At 34.3% G+C, this 24,555-nt stretch overlaps 2 protein-coding genes and 1 pseudogene across 2 annotated transcripts; 1 reads left to right on the forward strand and 2 right to left on the reverse strand.

Moving 5' to 3' along the window:
- Positions 1-616: 616 nt before the first annotated feature.
- LOC107791083 (NPL4-like protein 1) lies at positions 617-4,847 on the forward strand. Its single transcript, XM_075243752.1, has 2 exons — positions 617-1,818; positions 4,279-4,847. Exons 1-2 carry the CDS (start codon positions 832-834, stop codon positions 4,531-4,533), a joined length of 1,242 nt encoding a protein of 413 aa, XP_075099853.1. The 5' UTR covers positions 617-831; the 3' UTR covers positions 4,534-4,847.
- A 138-nt stretch (positions 4,848-4,985) lies between these two features.
- Positions 4,986-7,658, reverse strand: LOC107791079 (histone H2AX-like; annotated as a pseudogene).
- Positions 7,659-7,789: 131 nt separating this feature from the next.
- LOC107791080 (histone H2AX) lies at positions 7,790-8,555 on the reverse strand. Its single transcript, XM_075243753.1, has 2 exons — positions 8,263-8,555; positions 7,790-8,172 (listed from the first exon to the last, which is right to left on the reverse strand). Exons 1-2 carry the CDS (start codon positions 8,467-8,469, stop codon positions 7,951-7,953), a joined length of 429 nt encoding a protein of 142 aa, XP_075099854.1. The 5' UTR covers positions 8,470-8,555; the 3' UTR covers positions 7,790-7,950.
- Positions 8,556-24,555: the final 16,000 nt, after the last annotated feature.

Here is a 24,555-nt window from a genome sequence, read left to right on the forward strand (position 1 = left end):
ATATTTATACAGTATTTATGAAGTTAAGGACATCATGTCCTTAATATTTATACAACACTCATAAAAATAAGGACAATATGTCCTTAACATTTACACTGCACACATGAAGTTAAGGACAACATGTCTTTACACTACACATATGAAGTTAAGGACATGAGGTCCTAAAGTTTAACAACAGAAGGTGCAAATACAAGTTAAGGACATTATGTCCTTAATATTTACACTACACACATGAAGTTAAGGACGTCATGTCCTTAACATTTACACTGAACATATGAAGTTAAGGACATGATATCCTTAATATTAGTACAAGAGTATTTTTGTCCGGGCGGGTAAAAAATTATTAAGCACTGGCTAAAAAGTAAATATATTTTAAACGGTGGCTAAAGAGTAAAGACATTTCTAATTAGTGGCTAACCGTGCACTTCCCCCTAATTTTGATGTAGAAATATTTTCTTCTTTTATATCGTCAAACTGACATCATAAATTATGAAGGAAATTACACATTTGGTCACCCACATAAAAGTCCATCCCATACCTAATTTGGACTAATCCGCAAAGTCCAGGCCCAATCCAAAATAGAATAAATCTCCTAGAATTTATATATACTTTACATAAGTCACGATTTTACTTCATACTTCCTTTCTTCTTCGTCGGTCCAATTTCCATAAAGATTCTGAAAAAAACTTCTCTTGCACTGCACTCCACCTTTATCCTTCAATGGTGTTTACCTATATAAACACCTCAATTCCCTTAAAATCGGCATAAATCTCTTAGATTATTGCTGTGCATACATAAACTATCAAATTACAAGTGGTTAAATCAGCAAAGATGATGATCAGAATCAGAAGCAGAGATGGGCTAGAACGAGTCACCATTGACAATCCACACGCCACAATTTCCCAACTCAAAGCTCAAATCGAGTCCCAGCTTCGAGTTCCAGTTCAATCCCAAACCCTATCTACAAATCAGAACCTTTTGCTCGCCAAAACCCTTGATGATTGGACCCGGTTCACCGATATGTCAAATCCTATTACATCAATCTCCTCTCTCAACTTAACCCATGGTTCGATAGTGTACCTCGCGTACGAGGGCGAGCGGACCGTCGCCGGTCCGACTGTCAACCCCGCCGGTTCATTCGGTAAAAAAATGACCATGGATGACCTAATTGCAAAGCAAATGCGAGTTACAAGACAAGAAAACCCTCACTGTGAGCTAGTTTCGTTCGATCGCGATGCAGCCAATGCGTTTCAGCATTATGTGAACGAAACCCTAGCGTTTGCCGTGAAACGCGGCGGGTTTATGTACGGCACAGTGTCCCCTGAGGGGAAAGTGGAGGTTGATTTCATCTACGAGCCGCCACAGCAAGGGACGGAGGAAAGTTTGATACTTTTACGCGATCCTGATGAGGAGAATGTAGTGGATGCGTTAGCTATTGGATTAGGGATGAGGAAAGTAGGGTTTATATTTACACAGACAATTAGTCAGGATAAAAAGGATTACACAATGTCGACTGCGGAAGTTTTGCAGGCGGCTGAGTTACATGCTGAGGGTGATTTGAAGGAGTGGGTGACGGCTATAGTGAAGCTCGAGGTGAATGAGGATGGCGCTGCGGATGTACATTTTGAGGCGTTTCAGATGAGTGATATGTGTGTTAGGTTGTTTAAAGAAGGGTGGTTTGAGACAGAGGTTAATAAGGATGAGATGATTGATCCAAAGCTTTCTAAGATGAAGAAAGATGTGGTGGTTGGAGTAAAGGACACCAGAGAAGTTGATAACGACTTTTTCTTGGTCGTTGTCAAGATTGCTGATCATCAGGTACGTTGGTTTTATTGCATATTTTTTCTATGTATGGAGTTATTCTCTGTGAATTGTTTACTTATTGTCTTGATTAGTTGTTTGGATTTGATTATGAGAATCATGTTTGTTTCCTTCCCTTATATTGCATTACTTCTAATTATGGTGTTAAAAGATGCCTTTTTTATTGGTTGGAATTGCTGAAGATGGCAAGACCTTCCTATAACATGTGTCAAATACATGCTTATTTCAAGCAACTGTATGCTTTAGATGGTTTTTGTAGCCAATAGGTCATTGGTCGAACCCCTAAATAGAGATTTGATGCCATATGCCTTCGCCCTACATTTAAAGCCTGTAAGAGGGTGTGGATGGTAGAACCTGCTACCTAGTAGTGTAGCTTGAGAATATCTTAAAATAGTACGTATCGCTCTAACGGCTGAAGTTACTACCTTTTAAAGAATTTCTGGGCAATTTAGTTTCTTTCAGTAGGTGATGCGGCATGTTTCATCATATTTTAGTCTCTTATTTGCTCTTTCAGCTTGTCATCTTTCTGTTAGCTGTATTTGTTTGGTAGGAGAACTCTGCTTTGTTTTCTTTTTCCTTTTTTCCACTTTTTGGGCGTAACATGAAGCATGATATTCGCAAACATGAACTCATTTATCTATGATAATTTTTTTAATGTCAAAAGAACATTTCTAGGGATTGGTTCAAGTTTGAAATTAGGGCTTTACCCAGCCTGAGGTCATTGGACTTTTTAGGCTCGAGCGTGTTGCCCTATAAATTTTTAGGCTACAGCTTTGACTCCAGTAGAAAATTACCAGGCTTGAGCATCAGCCCATCTCCTCTTTTGCAAAAGTATTATTGTTACATTCAACTCATAGGTTTGGTTAATTCTCTTTCCACCAAAAATGGAAGGACAAAAAAAACAAATGCCAATATGTTCTTATGTGTCCCTTACCCTACCCAAAAAATGAATGGAAGGAAAGAAAACCACGCTAACAATTCCTGCAATTTTTTCTCCCTCCATGTCAGCTTTTGGCAGGATTAATTGAATTTTAATTAATATTAGAATGCACGGAACAATATCTTTGAATCTTTCCATTAGGGAGTTTTTTAACTTTTTTTCTTCATTTAGTTTTCCTTCACTAGTTGTATCCCCTCTCACTTGATGTGAATCACGTGATAAATAAGATGGTTGGGGAATTGATGTTACCCAAAACACGGGCGCTGGAGTATAGCATTGCAAGCTGTTGTTGGTACCGATTTTGGTCCTGACAGGTTGAATATATTTTCAAGTGTGAGGTGCTTAGGAAAATTACTTTATTTGATCACAATATGTTCTTGTTTTTCCGTAAAAACAAGAACATATTAATGATGCATTAAGATTTCATTCATGAAGGTATTGTTATCAAATCCAATGTTCCCAATCTTTTGAATTTGATATATCTTTCGGACCTAAAGTTTTTGGTTTAGCGAAGTGCGCGGGAAATCTGGTTTTTCCAGTGCCTGCCTAGGACACCTTGGCAAGGGGCTTCCCAATAAGGTTTTGGACAGAGAATACAATATGCTTATAGTAAACTCAGTTTTAAGTGTACTAGTATGCTTTCAACATGAAACTTGCAAATCATAAATGTTTTCCAAACTGTAATTCAAAATATTCCAAAATCCCTTCCTCTGTTTGCTCAGATTACCTCTTGTTAAGTGCTGCATCAGTCATTTGGTTTTGGCGGAATTTGAGTGTCTTTTGCTGGATGATCCTCAGATGCTGTTAGGCTATAGTGAGGAAAATAATCACTTTGCTTTATCATCTGATATAGTTGGTGATTTATGATAAGATGTAATAGCTAGTGAAGGCAACACTATGCTCCTAATTTTGTAAAATGTGTTTAGAATCATGTGGTAGTTGTCTCTGCTCTTAGATTAAGCATCAAATCAAGTTACTTTCTGATTAGGTAGGAAGAAGACGTGGTGCTAGGTGGTGTTATGATTTCTGTCTTGAAGCCAAAAGAGAGAAAACTCTAGTATGTGACATCTGATTTTGACGATTAATCTATAAGCCTACATCATTCCCAATTACTATTGGCAGCTTTACCAGATTTCAAAGTGCAGGACTTCATGGTAGTTCTAAGTTTTGATATATATTAGAGTGAGACTGAAGCTACAATTGGCTATAATTCTACCACAGTGGTTTGAGCAATGAAAATTGAGTCTCCAGAGATGAAAGAGATGCAAAAAGTGATGTCTTTGACAGTTCCACTCAGATACCTGTTATTTTGTCAATTTTCTTTTCATTTCCTTTTTAATATTTATTTTGCACATATGTGCTGCCATTGCAATTGTTGGACGGATGCATAGAGTTTCCTTCGACCCCCTTCTCCCTTTGTCTTCTGTTCTCCTTTGCTATCGTACTAGTGATAGTATTTACTTTGAACATCTACTCTTATCTGCTCTCGTCTCATGTGAATTCTTATGACTGCGCAGGGTCCTCTATCATCATCATTTCCTATTGAAAACAGGAATATTCCAGTGAGCATGAGAGCATTAAAAGATCATTTCAATCGAACAAAGAATCTTTCTTTTGTGAAGCGAATCTCAGATTTCCATTTACTACTGCTGCTGGCCAAATTTTTGGACATTAATGCAGATGTTCCTGCGTTGGCAGAATGTGTGCATACACAGACAGCTGTCCCAGAAGGTTACCAGCTCCTTATAGAATCCATGGCTAGTGCCTCTTGAACAGCATTGCCATTTGACAAAACCAACACTGCTCATGTATTGCAACAAGAGAAGATCCCAGTGACATTCAGTTCATTGTCTGGTGAGACCTCAGTGCCTCTTGAGTCCTAATGCTTACGCTCTAGTGTGTGGTAAACATGTTTGCAGTGCTGAAATCCTATTGTTATATTGACCACCAATGTGTTTGAATACTTTGGTTAAATTATACCTACTTGCTCTAGTATAACTGGTTGGAGTTAAATTCGTGGGCTATGGTTGTTTGCCTTTGTACTGGAAATTGGAATGACTCTCTGGTAGAGCAGACTTCGTTGACCTTGACCCCATAGTGTGATTGCGTGTTTTAGTATCTACGGGGAAAATTCCTTCATCTTTTGTTTTATCTTTTTATCATAAGGTTCTAAAACTCTGGTTGAAGAAACCATTTATAATGCCAATTGGGGTCATTTAAATGTTGCAGTCTTTTGAAACTTATTATTTGCTTAAAAAAGAGAGACAACAGAATTTTGGAGATGCAGGGGATTAAACACCGTGTTAGGTAATAGGTAACATGGTAAAACTCCTAAAAAAAGTTGAGTAATGTTCCCGAAATTCATAATGAAGCACCATGTTCGTTATTGCATTACTATGGAAATCACAAAACAAACTACAGTAGTATGGTCTAACTAATTTATTCAAAAATGAAACTACTAGAATTATATAGAGAATCAAATAACAATATCATCTCTTTTATTGATCTTTTAGTTTGCACATACTCCATCCTTAAAAAAATTATTTGGGAACTCTTGAGAGTGGTTTCTTCTACATTATCATTGCAAGAACGGATTATTTTCTTCCAAGAAAACATTTGAAATTAGACTAAGCTCCCAATCTTAATGGTAAACGTGCAAAAAAATAGTTATTTGTAACATACAATCAATACCTTGAGGATCAGTCCTGAATTTCCTTTCTTCTTTTAATCTCATGTTTGTTCTCTCACATAAAAACATGGAACTGAAAACTGGATACGTCCTGTGTTTTTGAGATTCCAGTTCCACACGATTGGTACTATAATTTTCCATTCTTGGTTAAGCTGTTCTGTAGGAAAATTATCCAGTTTTCAAGCGTATGTTTGAGGCAGGATACATAGCTTTATGTAGTTTTCAAAGACGCTGACATAGAGCAATGACAACAATAATATTGTATACGTAGCAATAATAAATAAAAAAAATTAAAAAAAAAAACAGAAAGAGACCATCTGGGTGGCTAATCATTCAACTGGAAGTATGTTGTATTCATTGCACAAATCTTGATTCGTGTGTACAATTGAGTGTAACATGATAAAACCTTTCCAAAAGTTGAAAAAGTATAAATTTATCTACTCTAATTTTAGTTAACTTAAAAAAAAGGAAGTACTTCACACCTATTACAGCCAGTCAAATTAAGCCGAATCTGTAAATAATTTGAAAAGAATAACTAAATTGCTTGTGAAGCGGACCCAATGTCATCTCTGGATTTCCCACTCTTCTTGGGTAACAAATTCTGGTGAATATTGGGTAAAACACCCCCATCTGCAATGGTAACATCTCCTAGAAGTTTGCTCAACTCCTCGTCATTCCTCACTGCGAGCTGTATATGTCTTGGCACTATCCTATTCTTCTTATTATCTCTTGCTGCATTACCAGCAAGTTCCAGAACCTGTACTATTATTACAATCAAACCTCAACCATATTTTAAAAAAGGAAAGAAAAAGATGACGCCGAAATACAATGCTTGCATGCATGATTAAACAAATTTAGATCCTCACAATTTTGGTAAAACACAACATAGTTTGATACTGTCCACTTTCTAGGTCAAGAGTCATATAAAGAGAAAAGATATCGTAGTAATGACTATCCATGAACCACATTTCTAGCTTCAAGGTAATTGGGTGAACCTATTGTGTTCCAATGATTTCAATATACTAAACGTAATTCCTTTGCATGGCCGCATGCAGCTAATCGCTATATTTTTTTTCTTTATTATCTAGATCACGCTTTGTGAAATTTGTAAGATAGAACAATAGTTCAATATTATAAGTGAAGATTGATTAAGATGGATGAGATACAATCAGACCACTCTATAACAGCATCCCTATATAACCACACTTCTCTATAAAAGCCAAGCTTTTTCGTAACCAATTTTTATGCTATGTTATAATGTAGTTTCTCTATAACAGCACTTCGCTATAACATCCAAAACTATTCAGAACAAACGAGATTGTTATCGAGAGGTTTGACTATATATGAAAAATTACCTCAGCGGCTAAATATTCAAGAACAGCGGCGAGGTAGACGTGCACCAGCGCCAACACGTTCGGCATATTTGCCTGCTTTAAGAAAACGGGCAATTCTGCCAACAGGGAATTGGAGGCCAGCCTTCTGAGATCTAGATGTCGATTTTGTCAACTTTGGTTTGCCTCTGCCTCCTTTGGTTGAGCCTGTCGAACTCATTTGTTTTCTCTTTACTAATGGAAATGAGAATTTCTTAGAATGAAAAACTGGATCACCACCACGACTCCCTTATATAGGAATCGTGAAATATGGGGTTTTCCATTTGTCATATTTTGCTTGTTTTCATTGGGTTGATAAAGGATGACATAGACCCCATAATATTGACTTTTGCATCATTTTGTTATCCGTTAATACTTGGCAACAAAAATACTACTATCACCTTTGGGATTCGTTTGGTTTTGTTGGAAAGAAATTATCCCAAAATTAATTATTTTCATATTAGTTATTTCATGATTAATTATTTTATATTTTTATAGGAATGAAAAAAACTAACAATACCGGAATAACTAATCTTGCGGTTAGTTATATCACAATTTTCTCCAAACCAAATATAGAATAAACTCTTCTTAAATTTAACCTCATAATTAATTATTCATTATCCCTCCTACCAAACGAGGCCTTAGACTCTTTTCCAACATAGAAAAATCTTATCTTACAATCCAAAGACATGCAACTTGTACTCCATGTTTCGATTCTAAGATTACAAATGTCATTTATTCAATCTAAGTGGATGTTATCAACATAAATTTTGTTTTTAGAAACATAATAATATATGGCCCATGTACCATTATTTTATTCCATTTTAATTATGTGTATTATGTTCTTGTAATTATGTTCTTACATAAGGTAACAGACATTCATTCATAACCCAAACTTGCTTGGGATTGAATATTACTTGTGGCATAATTTACTTAGTTTTTCCCAATAGATCAAATGCAAATTGAAACTTGAAACTAATAGTACAGGTTTGATTGTACTAGAAACAAACTTCTCATTCACATAGATGGCTATAACCATATCAAAAGGCAAGCTCAGAACGACATATTACTACTAATTCACAAAAACATATTAAACCTGCCTACCCAACAAACTAATTTAACAGCAGAGTCTAAAATTCCTGTGATTGGGTTCCGACTTCTGGCTTCCCCTTTCCATTCTTCTTAGGCAGCAAATTTGTATGAATTTTGGGCAAAACTCCACCGTTAGCAATTGTCACCTTCCCCAACAACTTACTGAGTTCCTCGTCATTCCTCACCGCAAGCTGTATATGCCTTGGAATTATCCTAGTCTTCTTATTATCTCTAGCAGCATTTCCAGCAAGCTCTAACACCTGTAAAATTCAAAAATCAAAAACATAATCAGCCAAATGCCCAAAACAAAACATATTTAATTTTTATACAAAATGGGTAAGAATGGGTACCTCAGCAGCAAGATATTCAAGAACAGCAGAGAGGTAAATTGGTGAACCAGAGCCAAGACGCTGAGCATAACGACCCTTTTTCAGATAACGAGCAATACGGCCAACTGGAAATTGAAGACCTGCTTTTTGAGATCTAGAGACGGATTTTTTTGAACCTTTGGCCTTTCCTCTACCCGCTACAGATTTTGTTTCTCCTGTAGAACTCATGTTGATTAATGAAAATGAATGCTTTTAGTAATTTTTGATTGAAATAATCAAAGACTGATTTCCCGCTTCTGTTAAATTGATACTGGTCTTTGGGGTTTATATAGAGAGGGGATGAGTAGTGTTGATTAGCTCACTTTGGTATCACGCGGATCGCAAACGTGGCAATCTTGAGTTTGCTCTGTGACCACGTGTTGGGATGTAATTGGCTTATATAGTTTCACAGGAATCGCCAACCCGTTATTTAAAAAATTTGCTGGAATTGGCTCCATTTTGTTTTACCGCTTTATTTTTTCGCATGTTTGGTTTTCCTTTGATTACCGCCGAATTATAATTTCACATTACTTCAAAATTCAAGCTTCAATTCAAGTTTGCTATCGTTTGTGACAATTCAAGTACATGTATACCATACAACAATTATAGATACCCGCACCACAAACTTAGATATGCCCATGTTTATATTCACACAACAAATAAATTAATGTACTCGTGGAGAAAATTTTGTTTAAAATCAATGCACCAAGTTTTTATTACCAAAATTCTAACATGGTACTAGAAAAGTAGGTTGAAGTTCCTCGACAAGTTTCTCCCTTTTATATTTACCTTAAACTTATTTAAATTCCATAAAAGGAGCAATCCGATGTACGAATCATCTCATGTTCACGCAATGTATAGCAAAGTGTTGTATTTTAATGGAGTATAATGTAGGCGCTCTGACTGTAAACATCAATGTTAATTCCACATAACCTTTACTAATTTATATTTGCGCAATTAACCTAAATTGTCGCCTACCTAATTACTTAAAACAAAAAATAGATGACATATGTATAATATATTTATAATTCATATATAATACGTGAATAATTGTGTATAATTTATGTATACCAATTAAAAAAAGTAAACAGTGAATTTAGTCGGCTATTTGTGTAAACATCTCTTTATATTTAACGCATAATGGTCTCGCAAACACTTGTACTTGTTCGCGTTTGTCATCCCGGTTCCTGTACTCAATGAAGTTTCATTCAGACACTTATAGTTATTCAAAGTCAGTATTTTAAACCCCTCTAACCATTGACCAAGTCTACGTGGCAACTTAATGGTTGAGCTGGACAAAATACGTGTATTTCACGCGTATAAATAGCGTGAATATAAATATTTAAACCAAAATGACTAAAATAAGAAGAAAAAAATACAACAAATTAAATTTAAAAAAAAAAAAAAAACACGTCATCAAACCCTCCTTCACGTTCTGCCTTCCAACCTCCACCCTCACCCCAACCTCCACCCCATTTTTCTCTCTCCCCCTTCTTCTTCACCTTGTCCACCTCCTCCATTTTAACCTAAACCCTCCTCCACCACCTCTTTATCCACCAGTGATATTCCTCACCACCATAGATCTGAAATCACCGTCAGATTGGCCCTATAATTTTTGGAACCTTTCCCACATCACTATTCCCCAACTTTTGAAGACAAGCTTTTGCAAAGGATAAAAATAAAAATATTAAATAAAGATCGTCAGCGAAACATTCTTCTCTTTCTTTTTATTTATTTTTTGTTTTGCTTCTTGGGTGTTTGGTTTGAAAGAGAATTTAAGGATAAATTTTCTTCCCTAATCCATTCGATGTCTGGGTTTTGAAAGGGTGACGTGAATTTGAATAGAAGAGGAAAGATAGTGGCGATTCTGGAGTGGTTGTCGGTGATGGAGGCAGCAGGAATACCATGGCTGGTTGAATCGATTGTAGTAATGGAAAAAAATTAGAACAACAAAAAAAAAACGAAGTAGGTTTAGTTGTGTGCTTTCATATGGAAGAGGAAGGGTGGCGGTGTGTGGTAGTGGTGGTGGCGGGTGGAAGAGGCAAATATGGAATGGTAGAGAGAGGAGGAATGTTTGAGTTTTTTGGGAGAAAAAAGGAATGGGTTATGAGTTTGATTTTGTTGTTAAAAAATATATTTTTAAAAATAAATAACGACGTGTCATTAATTTATCTTAGGTGGATCTGATGTGTCCTTTATATCAGTGTGAGTGAATAACACACGGTATCGGAGGTGTTTAAGACTAATATTTTATACAAGTTCAAGTGTCTAGTTGAAACAATATAGAGTAGGGGGACCTGGATATCAAAGCCGAATAAGTAGAGGTGTCTGTCAGGCTATTCTGCCTATATTTAATAACTTGTGTTTAAAACTGTACCTTTCACCTCAAAAATACCAAAACAAGACCATACCTACTTATCCAAGTAAATGGGCCGCATAGTTATGTGTTAATCGTGAAATTCAGTATTGTCTCCATTGGTAAAATGGATATGAATAGAGGTCATAATAGGATATCCCAATACTTGTATTTTTAGAAGGGATTTTTCCGTTCATGTACACTAATCAATTAGAGATTTTACTGACACGATTATCGCACCATAATCAAGGCAACATATTTGTAGAATCCTTCTATTACGCATATTTTCTTGGTTATCATCGCACCATACTCAAGGTAACATATTTGTAGTATCCTTCTATTCTCTGGTTTATCATAAATAAAGGTTTTGAAGAAAATAATTGTAAACAATTAGCTACAATTAAATTGAATTTCGCAACATAATGTCAAAATTAGCGATTATGCTTCAACTCAATGATCGGTGGGATAGCGTTGGGAGATACAAAGATTGTGATATTGACGGAATTGCAGTCAATGAAGATTCAAATTATAGTCAATTGAATTCCGCAATTGTAGAGCATCTAATGGTCGATACCTCCGCAAAAATCATCGAAATCAAATATATTGTCAACGAATATTGTCCTCCAATGAAAATTCGGAACTATATAGGAGTACGAGTGTATGTGGAGACGAAAAAGGAAAACAAAAACTTTGGAATATATATGATATGTATAACAGTGCGTGATTTCGATTAGGAATGCGGTACGTCGAATGCGAGCACAATTGCAGGTTTGCTCTGTTTTTCCAATGCTGATGTTTTTTGAATTTCAAGTGTTCTATAATTTTAGTATAAATTATCTACAATAATACTACATAACAAATGTAGTTCAACTGTTATGTCTTTACAAGTATTCTGTCAAATATTGAACCCATGAATATATAGAGGTCTGAATTACTATATTTTTAATTGAGTGCAGGTTCTTCTGATTATCGTAATACTAAAGTGGGACAATTGTCAAGTAATTGTAACACAATTGGAGAAGTATGAGGAACAGTGAAGTTGATTGATATGCAAACATCTCCAACAATTGTGGAATATGAAAGTATCACTATAACAAAACATACGCCAAATGTAATTGAACTAGGTCAAGTTTACAAAAACAAGAAAATAATTGTCAGTGTAATGAAGCACTATTTTGTCATGAATAAATTTTAATTTAGGGTGAAAAGGTCTAGTGCAAGAAGGTAGGAATATTTTATTTGTCAAATTCATATTGTGTATAAGTTGTAGTTAAATTGTATATAAATTATTTACAACAAGTTGTTGTGCATAAACACCCTCGTATTTTGTATCTATAATTTGCATAACATTTTTTGAATTATTTTTATTCAGTAGTTACTGCCTCATATGTGTTGGGGATAATTGTACGTGGCACTTCAAGTCCACCAGCATAAATGAATCAGCATTGTTCAAGGTTCAAAAATGCAACACCTTGCACACATGCTCTTTTATGGACAAAACATATATACCACGCAAACCTACTGCCATGGTAGTTGGCAGTACGGTGATGCCAAAATATGCGGATCCTTATGCAATATACACACCAAAAGATATACAAACTGACATGTTGTCGAATCATGGTGTGAACTTAACATATATGCAAGCTTGGAGAGGAAAGAAAAGGCTTTGGAATTTTTGAGAGGTCATGCAGCTAATTCCTACAGTCGCTTGCCGAGTTATTTGTATATTCTGGAGAAGACTTATCCAGGGTTAGTAGTGAAATTGCAGAAGACTGAAGATGACTGTTTCTTATATGCATTTGTTGCACTTAGTACGTCCATCAAGGGTTAGGAGCATTATAGGCCAGTTTTAGTAGTTGATGGCACCTTCTTGAAATCGGCATATAGGGGAATCATGCTAACAGCTAGCACAATGGATACAACAGGTAATGTAGATTAATTGTAAAAAAAAGTTATAAAGTTGTTTTTGAGACTGTATTTTTTATATTTTCAAGTTTTATTACTGAAATTGAATTTTGTTTTGCTATCTATGTGATAGGTGGCATATTACCACTAGCATACGCCATTGTTGATTCAGAAAATGACGCATCATGTAGGTATTTTTTTTGAGCAATTCAAACATGCATATGGTGAAAAACTAAATATCTGTGTTGGTTCGGACCGGAATGAAAGTATATTGAAGGCAAAACCTACTGTTTATACCGGCATTCCACATTATGCTTGCATGTGGCATATTTGGACAAATGTAAGGTCAAAGTTCAAGAAAGGTCATCTAAAGTTAAGTGAATTATACTTTGCCACGGCACGATCATACACGCTTGATGAATTTAATGACAAAATGTCAAAGATTGAAGAGATCGACACACGTGTTAAAGCATACATATACGATATTGGCTACCATAGATGGTCTTGGGGTACATGCTACGGTGAACCGAACATGGACGATTACATCAAACATTGCAGAGTCCTTCAATGCGGTAACTAAAGATGCAAGAGAGTTGCCCGTAGTAGAACTATTAGAGTACATGAGGACTCTTCTTGAACGTTGGACTAATGAAAAATTATTGAATGCAAAGGGTAAGTTCACATACCTTAGAAAAAAAATACAATAAAGAGTTGGGGGACAACATGACATTATCGGATAAGATGAGAGTAAGTTATGGCCAATAACATCATATCATTGATTTCATCAAACTAAATATATACTGATAATTGTAGAAATATTGTTGTATAAGTATAGTTATTTTATTTTGTATATGTTGCTGACAACTTGTTGTGTGTTTGTAATGAAATTGTAGGTGAGGGCTTCAACAGATTATATCCATACTGTGATAGATGGTGTGAAGCGCTTCATTATTTGCCTTCAAAATAAGAGATGTAGTTGTGGACAATTCTAGCTTGATGAACTTCCATGTCCACATGATTTGGCAGCTTTGAGGCATATGAACGATTCTTATGAAAATTATTGTTCTCCTTATTATACGAGGGAGGGCCTTTTGCAGACTTATGAAATACCAGTAGACACACTGCATGATGAAAGCAACTGAAATGTGCCACAACATATAGCTAAAGAAGTTGTAATGCCACCTACTAGAAAAAGGCAGTGAGGAAGATCGCAAAAATAAAGATACAAACCATATGATGAAGTAAATGCAAAGAAGTACAAGGTTTCATGTGACAATTGCGGACTAGAAGGGCATAACAAAAGATCTTTTAGCAATGCTCCCGAAAAGAAATAAAAATTGATATAGTTTAAATTATTATTTTTTTACTGAGTACTATTGATGATAATCTATCCTCTAAGCCATATTAAGTTGTATTTGTTATGTTTCGGAGAATTATAATTGTGGTGTAATTGTGCTGTTAATTTGAATAAAGATTCTCCTATAATGAATGTTTGCTAAGCAGATTTCAACTCTTAATGCAATTGGTTTGTAGTTGTTTTGTTCAAATACTGGGTTTATTTATTACTTTTCAGCCTTTCCTAACAACACTGCTAAAATCTGATAGATTATGTATGTTTGTATAGTAGTTGTAGACTCAGTTGTAGTTATGTTATAAAGAAATTATATAGTACCAATATCGAGATCAAGTACTAACAACTTTCAACCAAAAAAAATACCACACATATTTTCTATTCTAAGTAGTAGAATTCTAGACAAAATAAGAAAATAAAAGGTAAAACAATTGTAGCATAAATCTGCTACAAATAAATTGCACCAAGCTATTGCTTTTTTCTAGCATAATTTACAGCTGGTGCACCTTTTCTTATTGCTAATCTGTCGGTCACCTCACTTTCACTAATTGTACCAAGCTATTGCTTTTTCCTAGCATAATCCCAAAGGAGCGCTCCATAGCGTTTACGGTGTTGATCAATATCATAAAGGTCTTCATTTGAAATCGATAGCTCTTCAATGCTGACATCTTCTGCAAATGCCGTCACGTATACACCACAGTTGCTGCAAAAAATAAAAGGGAAAAAGATTTAGCATTCAATGTAAAATATAATTAGTTAAATAAAAGGAAAAATAACACATACAATGACCCCTCTTTTTGCCGAGGTATCTCACCGACCAACCACTGAATTTCAAGAGGGTCAGTAACACCTTTTTCAATGTATGCCTTTGTATTCTTGTAGTTGATGTCTGGACGCTTGCCATAGAAGCCAGTGCATGACAAGTAGAGGGGGATCATAATAGCAAACTTGTCGACAACAAATTCAACAAGTTTGTGATTTTGTGAATAGACCATAGAATTATAAACATGTAGAACCCTATCGGTAATGCCAAACACAACCAACAACCAATGAAATTTCTCCATAATGTTTATGGCTATAATCACAAAATCAACTTTGTCCCATGCAATATTTGCAACTAATCGGTACCCCAATATGTATTGTGATATAACATCCTGGGGTTTGACAACAACAAGCTTCCTATTTGCTGGAGCATTAATGTACCTCTCATAAATTTGTTCAATTCTAGTCTTGAAGATACAATCAGTAGTTGTAAACCGTGTTTTGTTTTCAGGACCGTACTTTTCTCTCTTCCTCAAATAGTATAAAATAACATCAATGTATTTCAAATAAATAAAAAAATAGATTTCATTATTTCTCAATGGTGAATACAATTTAACTACAATTTTCAAACAAAAAATCTACAGATATCTAAAATAATAAAATACCGCAGCTAATTATTAAATTCTGCCAAGGTATGTGTGTTCCGTGTTGTTGAGGATTTTCCCTGGACGTGCCAAAGTATAAAATCAGTCTTTTTTATCAACTTTCTCCACTCCAAGATCAAACCACAGGTTGAGCTGGTTATCTTTTAAAGTATAAGGCATCTTCTTCCTATTTAAAGACATAGCAAGTACAATTATTATGTAGTTTGAATTGAAAATCCATAAATTGTATGCACTCGATAATATGAAAAAAAATGTATAATCTAACCTCTTTGAAACCGTGTCGGTACCTTAATATAACCACTTATTAAATTCTTTTAACAAGTCGGGATCAACATCTTCGCCAATAACCCAAGTAAATAGATGCTTGATGTTGAAAATTGGAGGAGGTCCAACATAAGTGCTTCCCACACAACTGAAATAAGGGAGAAAGGGAGATCTCACATGCTTTCGAGTAACCCTTGTTCTTCCTTGATGCGCATGAGTTGTTTCATCTTCATTAACCTCGCCGAACTTAACAATCTGTGAGAAGTTCTCTGGCAGTTCAAAATCATCAAGTGTTACTGCCCTTTTACCAGACCTGGAGTCATTGTCCGAATCACCTACATTGATGTAGTCGACTGGTTCACTTATAAAATTAAAAATAAAAAAACAACATTGTATGTTGGTTGCATCAGTTATTTGGAAAAACTGAAACTTATATAAAAGATGTTATTTTTTCCTACAATTATATTGTAATATATAATACCACTGAAATCTTTATTGCAATCGTCTCCTTGTTGTATAACATTTGCTTCTTGAATTGGAGATTGCAAATGCGCAGTCTCCTTCTCCTCATTTAAATACTCTCCTTATATGCCAACTCTTGCATCATGTTTTGGAGAGTCCATATGCATAGTTTCCTTCTCTGTTACAATAAATGTGTACAACTTAATAAAATTGTAGATCATTTGTAGTAAACACAAACAACACTGTAGATAAATTATAGTTAATTTGTTTAAATATTGTCCTGTAGCTGGGATGTAATATGTATTGTGAAATATATAGATAAAATGTACTAAATCATACCTGTAATTTCTTCCTCCAATGCTCCTTGAAATTGGGAAGATAATTCAACACCTACAGAGCATGATATAGGAACATTCTCCTCATTTTGAATGTCATACATGTGCCCTCTATCTAAGATAACAATTAGAAATATAATGTAGATTATTTGTTAGTAATTTAGGCTATATGTAGATATAATGTAAATATAATGTAGATTATTTATCATGAAATTGTGTTAAAATTGTTAAAATACTTATTTTATAGCTGCTGGCCAACACTGATTTAGCACTACTACCACGATACTATTGTTTGTTCTTTTCTTTGTAATGCTCATTATTTTTTACAGAACTGCCAGTAAACTTCAAGCAGAATTTGTTAGGCTATATACTTTATGAATGTTAATATAAACATAAACATGGTAAAAATTATTGTCCAAAATGAATATATTTTGAATGAAACCTTAGCATCAATGTTAATATCCTGTTGACTTCTTATTGCCTGTAACACAGACTTGATGGAATTATTGAGTAGCAGTCGAATGCTACCTAGTTCTTGAAAAACCTAAAGAACAAAAATTGGTTATAATACATCTGACAATTAGAGGCGTACAGATATATAAAGAAGACTAAAAATCAAGAATCAGGTATAACTCTCTCTTGAACAATCCTAGGTCTGAACCGACCTACGTATTAAAATAGAGAGAGTTAAAGAAATAATTTGCATAACATAGATTAAAGAAACCAGCTAGGAATATCATAAGTTGTTACCTTATAAACATCTTTTCTTAATTTTTTTAGTTATTTCAGAATATCTTTCTTGCCATCTATTCTCATTGCCTTCTTATTGCCAGATGGAGATGGAGTCTCTGTCGGATGCTCGGCCTGTATTTTAGTTTTTTCAAGGATTTATTCAACTTTGTCTCGCAAAGTCATTCTAGAAAGCTCTTTTAGGGCTTCAATCATGTTGGTGAACCGAGTGAAATAAAAATGTGAGGGACCTAGTCATCATACGTATAAAATGTGTAGATAATTTGTATTTATATTGTCTGTACATAAGTAAAAAATATTTACCTTGATCCATGATGGTTTGATCATACTCCCTTCCAATACAAAAATTCATATTTTGTCCTTACTAGATGTCCAATTAAGTATGTAGAGGATCGAATTACCAACCCATGTAGCTATATCAGTGTTGATTGTAGAGCAACACTCATACAACCAGATTTGCATAGCGAGGACGGAAAATCTCGAATGAGATAAAAATGCACAGAAGGGTTCAACTTATGTCTAACAAACATAAGCAATTGTGTATAAGCTTCGATACTCCATGTGAAATTCGCATACTGCTCCGCATCCACCAAATAAAACCTAAAATGGTCTATCAAACCATTATCTTTCTCTAAAGGACATAGGAAAAATTCTATGAGATAAAGAATACATAGCTTGACGACATCCTCATCATTCATCCAACTACAGCTGGTTACAATTTGTTTCAAGTACAACTTCTTAACTTTTTTCTTGTTCGAAAAATAGCTCCTCGTTGTTTTACTGTCATACTTAGTTGTGTAACCAAAGTCTGTTACTTCTGTAAAACATCTAAAGCCAGTGATAAGGGCAAACTCCCTCAACCCAAATTTCAGCCTCTCACCCTTTATCTCTGCTGTAAAAAAATAAGAACCGGATGCGTTCAATTCATATTTCACGAGAAGGTGAATTGCCTAGTTTTGGATACATATTTTGGGCATACAAAGAAAGTGCCCAAAATATGTCTTTTTAAATAACTTTAACCCATTTTCAGACAATAACACCTTGATTTAGGCAGGAACGACATGGTCGGATAATGTCTGGAACCTAGTAATGCCATAATCAACATCATGTAGTGCAAAAAATATTCGATTCTGCACCAAAAAAAATAGTAAGTTAATAAAACATGTTTAAGGACCAAAAAATAAAATAATAACAATTCTACTACACTTTAGCTATAGTCAAAAAGGCATTAATACATTGCATACAAATAAGTTTTAAAATTAGTTAACATTTATAACAACTGAACAACATTGAAGTTACAAATGTACTGACAAAATTATATTTAGAACAAGAAAGTAGAAACTAACAACTAGACATAATATATACAATTTGTTTAAAGAAAATAAAACTAACATCTACAAATAGAACAAATAATAACTAATAAAACCAACTAAATCATGTAGTACATTCCCTAACAAAATTATTTCGAATAATATACAAGAAATCTACAATTTCCAAAAAAAATATAGAAAGGTTGATAACCAACAACAAATATATACAATGTAGATAAAATTTCTACAAATACAAAAAAACAAAAAACTAAAAAAAGAACAAAAATTGTAAATACTAAAATTTTACTTTCTCCAATGGTTGTTGGGTATGTTTTTAGGAGATTTTTGAACCTTTTTTTTTTTTGAAGGTTTGACAGTAGGAGAAACTTTGATTTTTTTTGCATGTTTCGGGATAACTTCTTCTTCGATGAAATCATCATCACGAGCAATTTCTTTGCCCTTCCGCTTTACTGATTTAGCAGATGTCGAAGATTCACCAGCATCCCTGTCATGCTTGAGTTTTGTTCGAGCTTCTGCCCTAGCTTCACAAGGGGAAAGCTTGGACTTTGTCTCTGGTTTTGCATGTATCGATTTCACTACTTTTTTGGGTGAATCCTGTGAGAAAACACCCAAATAAAAAGTAGAAATATCACCAACATTAGTTTTTTTAGGGCTATTCTTCGGAAAATCCTTTCTTCTTCATCGTAAGGGAAGGGAAATTTTAAGCTGTTACCGATTTCGTAGGATTTTGAGAGAGAAATTAGAAAGTGTGAGGGAGATTATAAAAAAAATTTGAACAAAAATGGAAGGGAGCATTAATGGAGGGAGAGAGTATAAGTATCGTGGGGGTATGGACAGAGAAACGTAGAGCGAGTGGGTTATGTACGTTAGTGAGATTATATGAGTTAATTGATTCTCATTAAATTCTTAAAATATATATAATTGGTAAATTATATATGCCTATGTAATTAAATTAAAATTTGAGTAGGGAGGATAATAAAGTTTCAAATAGTGTATATGACCGTAAAAATCCCTTTTTGAAATTGAAGGATGATATAGAATTAAGTACAAGCAATGAACAGTAGCTAGCAAACTTCTTGAAAAGAATTTAGAAGAATAAGTATATATGCCTCTGATCATATTTGTGTCGTGAACTATATTGTTTGGCTGAGCTACTTTTTGGCAGACGCATGCTCTGATTATCAAAAGGAAACAATTTGGACATATATGCATTGTCCTTGTATCTCTTTTCCAAAAGCTACAAATACCTTGTCTTTCCTGCTCTGTTTTTTTTTCTCTCTCATTTATTTGACTACTTAATTTCTCTCTCCGCGCATGCATTCTTTGCTAATCTTGTAACAATAATAATAATAACGGAAAAGGACCAAATATGCCCTTATGCTATGCGAAATTGAGCATATTTGCCCTTCGTTAATACTTTAGCTCAAATATGCCCTTACCGTCACATAGTTGGTCCATATATGCCCTTAGAGTTACACAGTTGACCCATATATGCCCTTTTCGAAACGGAATCCACCCAAACTAATTAGCTCATTCGTTAATTGTATTAAAGTGTATTACAAACACTATTTCCTTTTTATTAGTACTTTTTTTCTTTACCTTTCTCTTTTCTTTCTTCTTTTTTCTTTTCTTCTTTTTTTTTTTTCCTTTTTCTCTCCCTTATCCGATTTCTTCCATTAATGATGTCTTCTCCATTTTTCATCACCAATTTCACTTGACAAAACTCATGAATTCTAATTACTAAGAACATTCTCCCATAAGAATATTTTTATAGATCATATGTTTGTCATTTTTTTAAAAATTTAACAAAGTAAGATTGAAATAATATTTATGTAATAAAAAATCCGAAAATTCAATAAAATCGAAAAATTCAAATTGATATAATTAGTTTGGTTTGATTTTGATAAAAATCGAACCAACCCGTTCCATGTACACCCCTAATCTACATAGTTAATAAAAAATAGGAAATGTTCAGCTGAAAAAAGACTAACAACTCAAATTTATAACACTACAACTTGAACTCTAGGCTTTTAATCAATAAATTATCTTTCTAGAAATAATTTAAATATTTTGGTCTTTTGAGTATTGTTAAAGGTTGAGATGTTTTTATTATTTTAAAGTTTAAACCATAATTTTTGGAACAATTTAATTTCGTTTATTTAGAGGGCCAGTGAAATTGAAACTTGATTACCTTATGGGAGAATTTTCTTAGTAATTGAAATTCGTGAGTTTTGTCAAGTGAAATTGGTGATGAAAATGGAGAAGACATCATTAATGGAGAAAATCGGATAAGGGAGAAAGAAAAAAGAAAAAAAAAAGAGAAGAAAAGAAAAAAGAAGAAAGAAAAGAGAAAGGTAAAGAAAAAAAAGTACTAATAAAAAGAAAATAGTGTTTGTAATACACTTTAATACAATTAAAGAAATAACTAATTAGTTTGGGTGAATTCCGTTTCGAAAAGGGCATATATGGGCCAACTGTGTAACTCTAAGGGCATATATGGGACCAACTATGTGACGGTAAGGACATATTTGAGCTAAAGTATTGACGAAGGGCAAATGTGCTCAATTTCGTATAGTACAAGGGCATATTTGAACCTTTGCCCTAATAATAATATGAACCGCCACCACATGATCTGTACATATCATGTGTATTGTGCACCCAGTATACAAAATTCTTTACCAATTTTTTTCAAGAATCTTTTTTGTAATATCTTTCACAAGTAGCCTTGTTACATGTTTAATTGTGTTAATTAGATACTCCATTTCAATGTAGTTATCAAGGAAACCCAACTTACATCTTGAGAGGACAAGGGAATGATTATCGACTCTCTTTACATTGAATTCTGACACTTTAGAAAATGATAGAGGGTACAAATGCACAAAGGAATATGATTTCGGCAATTGGATAATGTTGCATATTTATTAAGAGCTACCAAAATTTGACAATTTAAATGTGGATATTCTTCTTTTTTTTTTAATGAATGCAAGTTGTGTTTCTGAGGAGACAAAAACACTAGGTGACTTTTTTTTATTTGTCCAAGTTTGATGGATAAATTCATCCGGTACCTAACAAAAAAGAGTAGATACCCTATAGAATTAGACGAGATAAGCGTAAATTGGCCCGAATACCACAATTAATAAAAATAAAATAAAATCAAGCTGTAACAAAAATAATACTACAGGCATATAATGTTATGTTCAATCCACGATAACGTACTGCTATGAAGCATTAAGATTTTTATTCAACTTTAATCGATATCTGCACGCTTATTGTTCACCTTCGTTGTCCAAGGCTTTAGCCATAAAATAACAGTAACAATGATCGTACCAAACAAGTACAGTAGTATATTTTATAGGAGCGAGTTTAGTTTCATTCATTAATCAGAAGAACAACTTGTTTTTTAAATATTAGTACAAGGTAGTAACAAGTGACATTTATAAGTTGTTTGGTAAGAGGGATAAGATATAATTAATCTTGAGATTAAATTTGAGATAAAATTGCGGTATAATAAATTTCGGGATTAGTGATCCCGAGATTGTAATGTTATTTTTATCCTATGAGAATATGGGATAACAGTCCCGGAATAATGAATTCTGAAATAACTTGTTTCCCAACCAAACGATGCTTATAATATGGTTGAAGCGATTTGTTTCTTGCCCTAAGACAATATGCAAATTCCAACACATTAAGCGTCCTGAATATCGGTTAACATTCTTATTAACGTCCTACAAAATTGCAAAGTCTTAATTAACGTTGTCCACATTTAAAACTTCACTAACTAGTCCACATTATTGACTTCCATCCCAAATTGCAAAGTCTTGTTATGTTAAACATTGTTGTCTCGAGTCCTTACAATCTAAATTTTGTAATCTTGAACTGTTGATTACTCCTATAATCTTTTGCACATGTTTATGTTGGATTTGGGTTTTCTTCCCCGATGAACAAGAAAGGTTTTGTAGAAGGTACAGTGGTCTGCTAGGGTGTTCGATACAATTGATGTCTGAACATCTTTATAATATCTTGATTAGATGAGATCCAGCCACGTGGAAATAATCAACGGTTACAAACAAACAAATGTTTTGACTAGAATTTATAAAGATATTGGGCTCTGCATAGCTATTGGGCTCACATTCATTAGGCTCATCGGAATGTTTGCTTCTTGGGCCTACTAGAAGAAGCTGAAGATAAGATATTTAAGTTTCTAATTTACAAATATTATTTATTCTTGTAATTAGCATGTGAGTTTATTATAGAGTAGCCAATAGAATAGAGACAAGTGTATAGACAGTTATATTTTAGATTCCATTTTTGTTGTATATAAGAGGTAGCTTGTATAGTCCGTTACTCATTTAATCAATACACAGAAAATTCTATCGATCCTTTTCTTTCAATTCTGTCATGGTATCGGAGAAGTGATTAAGCTGCCTCATTTTTTTTTTTTTTTTTTTTTTTTTTTTTTTACAAATTCTAATTTTTCAAATTGTTTCATCTCCCATACATGGGAACTAATGGATAAACCACTGATGTAGTCCTTTCTTCTACTTCAACCCCATCTACGCCTGTTGCAACTGGTTCTATTACTAACTCTTTGGTTGATTCAGCTCACCCTTACTATTTGCATACTTCTGATTACCCAGGTATGAACCTGGTATCTTCAGCTTTTGATGGAAGAGCGTATGGAGGGTGGAGACGAGCTATAGTGATAGCTTTGTCTGCTAAGAATAAATTAGGGTTCATTGATGGAACCCTAGCTCTTCCTGATGTAGATTATAGACTTCACGGGGCTTGGTCAAGGTGCAATGACATGGTTCTCTCATGGCTTCTCAACTCAGTATTAAAAGAGATGGCAGAGAGTGTTGTATTCTCAGAGTGCAAAGGACTTTTAGAATGGCCTCGAAGACAGATTTGGTCAAACAAATGGAGCCAAACTTTTCCAACTACAAAAGAAATTAAGTGTTGTTATGCAAGGTAACCACAGTGTTTTTACTTACTTCATTAAGATGAAAAGTTTATGGGATGAACTAGATGCTCTCAATACTTTCTCTGCTTGTGTGTGCAACTTTGATTATGGTGCTAAGGATAAGGCTATGAAAGCTCATCAGGACGAGAGACTACTACAATTTCTTATAGGTTTGAATGACTCCTTTATAGGAGTTAGGAGCAATATACTCTTGTCCTCTCCCCTGCCATCCATTGGTCAAGCATACTCATTACTATGCAGGATAAAAAGCAGAGGGAGATTCATGCTACCCCTACTAATCTAGGGGAGTCAGCCTCTTTTGTTGCTAATCAGACAGGAGGGGGGAAGAAGTTCAATGACTACAATAGACAGAAAGAGGGTTCAGATGCAAAGAAATACTCAAGGATATGTGCTTATTGCAAGAAGCCAGGTCATAACATTGAAAAGTGTTACAAAATCCATGGGTTTCCAATAGATTTTAAGTTTACAAAGCAGAGAAAATTTCAGGGAGCAACTCAGGCAAATAATGCATTCACTACAAACAATGAAGGGGAACAGATAGTTGCAGATTCAGAAGCAAAGTCACTCACCAAAGAGAATGTAGCACAACTACTTCAACTCCTTAAACAGGTAAACCTTGGTTAGCAAGGAGCCACTACCTCTGATGATTCTGTCATTGCCAACTGTACTGGTATACAAGTTGTGTAAGCAACTCAGTCACTCACTATTTTTCACTCATTCTACTTGTTTTCCAGTGCAAGGCCCTCCACTAAAGAGCCTTCGAGAGATTGGTAGGGAGAGATGAGGACTTTACATTCTTCAATCAAGGCCTTCTGCAACCATTTCCAAGAATTTAGTTCAATTTCACTAGTAGATATTTTGTATCTAGCATAAATTTTAAAGAGAAACATTATAAACCTACTTTATATTCTTGTTTTACTTCTTCAGATTTCAATATAAAAGAGAAATTATGGCATTATAGATTAGGCCACATACTTTTGAGCAATATGAAAAATATTTCTTCTATTCTTGTTTCTTGTTTTAATTTTTCTATTTCTTGTGTTGTTTGTCTTATATATGGCAAGACAATCCAAACTTTCCTTTCCCACTAGTTCCATTTCGTCCGAAAATGTG

Source organism: Nicotiana tabacum, chromosome 22 (assembly GCF_000715075.1).
Source record: "Nicotiana tabacum cultivar K326 chromosome 22, ASM71507v2, whole genome shotgun sequence".
In the NCBI taxonomy this organism is placed as follows: domain Eukaryota; kingdom Viridiplantae; phylum Streptophyta; class Magnoliopsida; order Solanales; family Solanaceae; genus Nicotiana; species Nicotiana tabacum.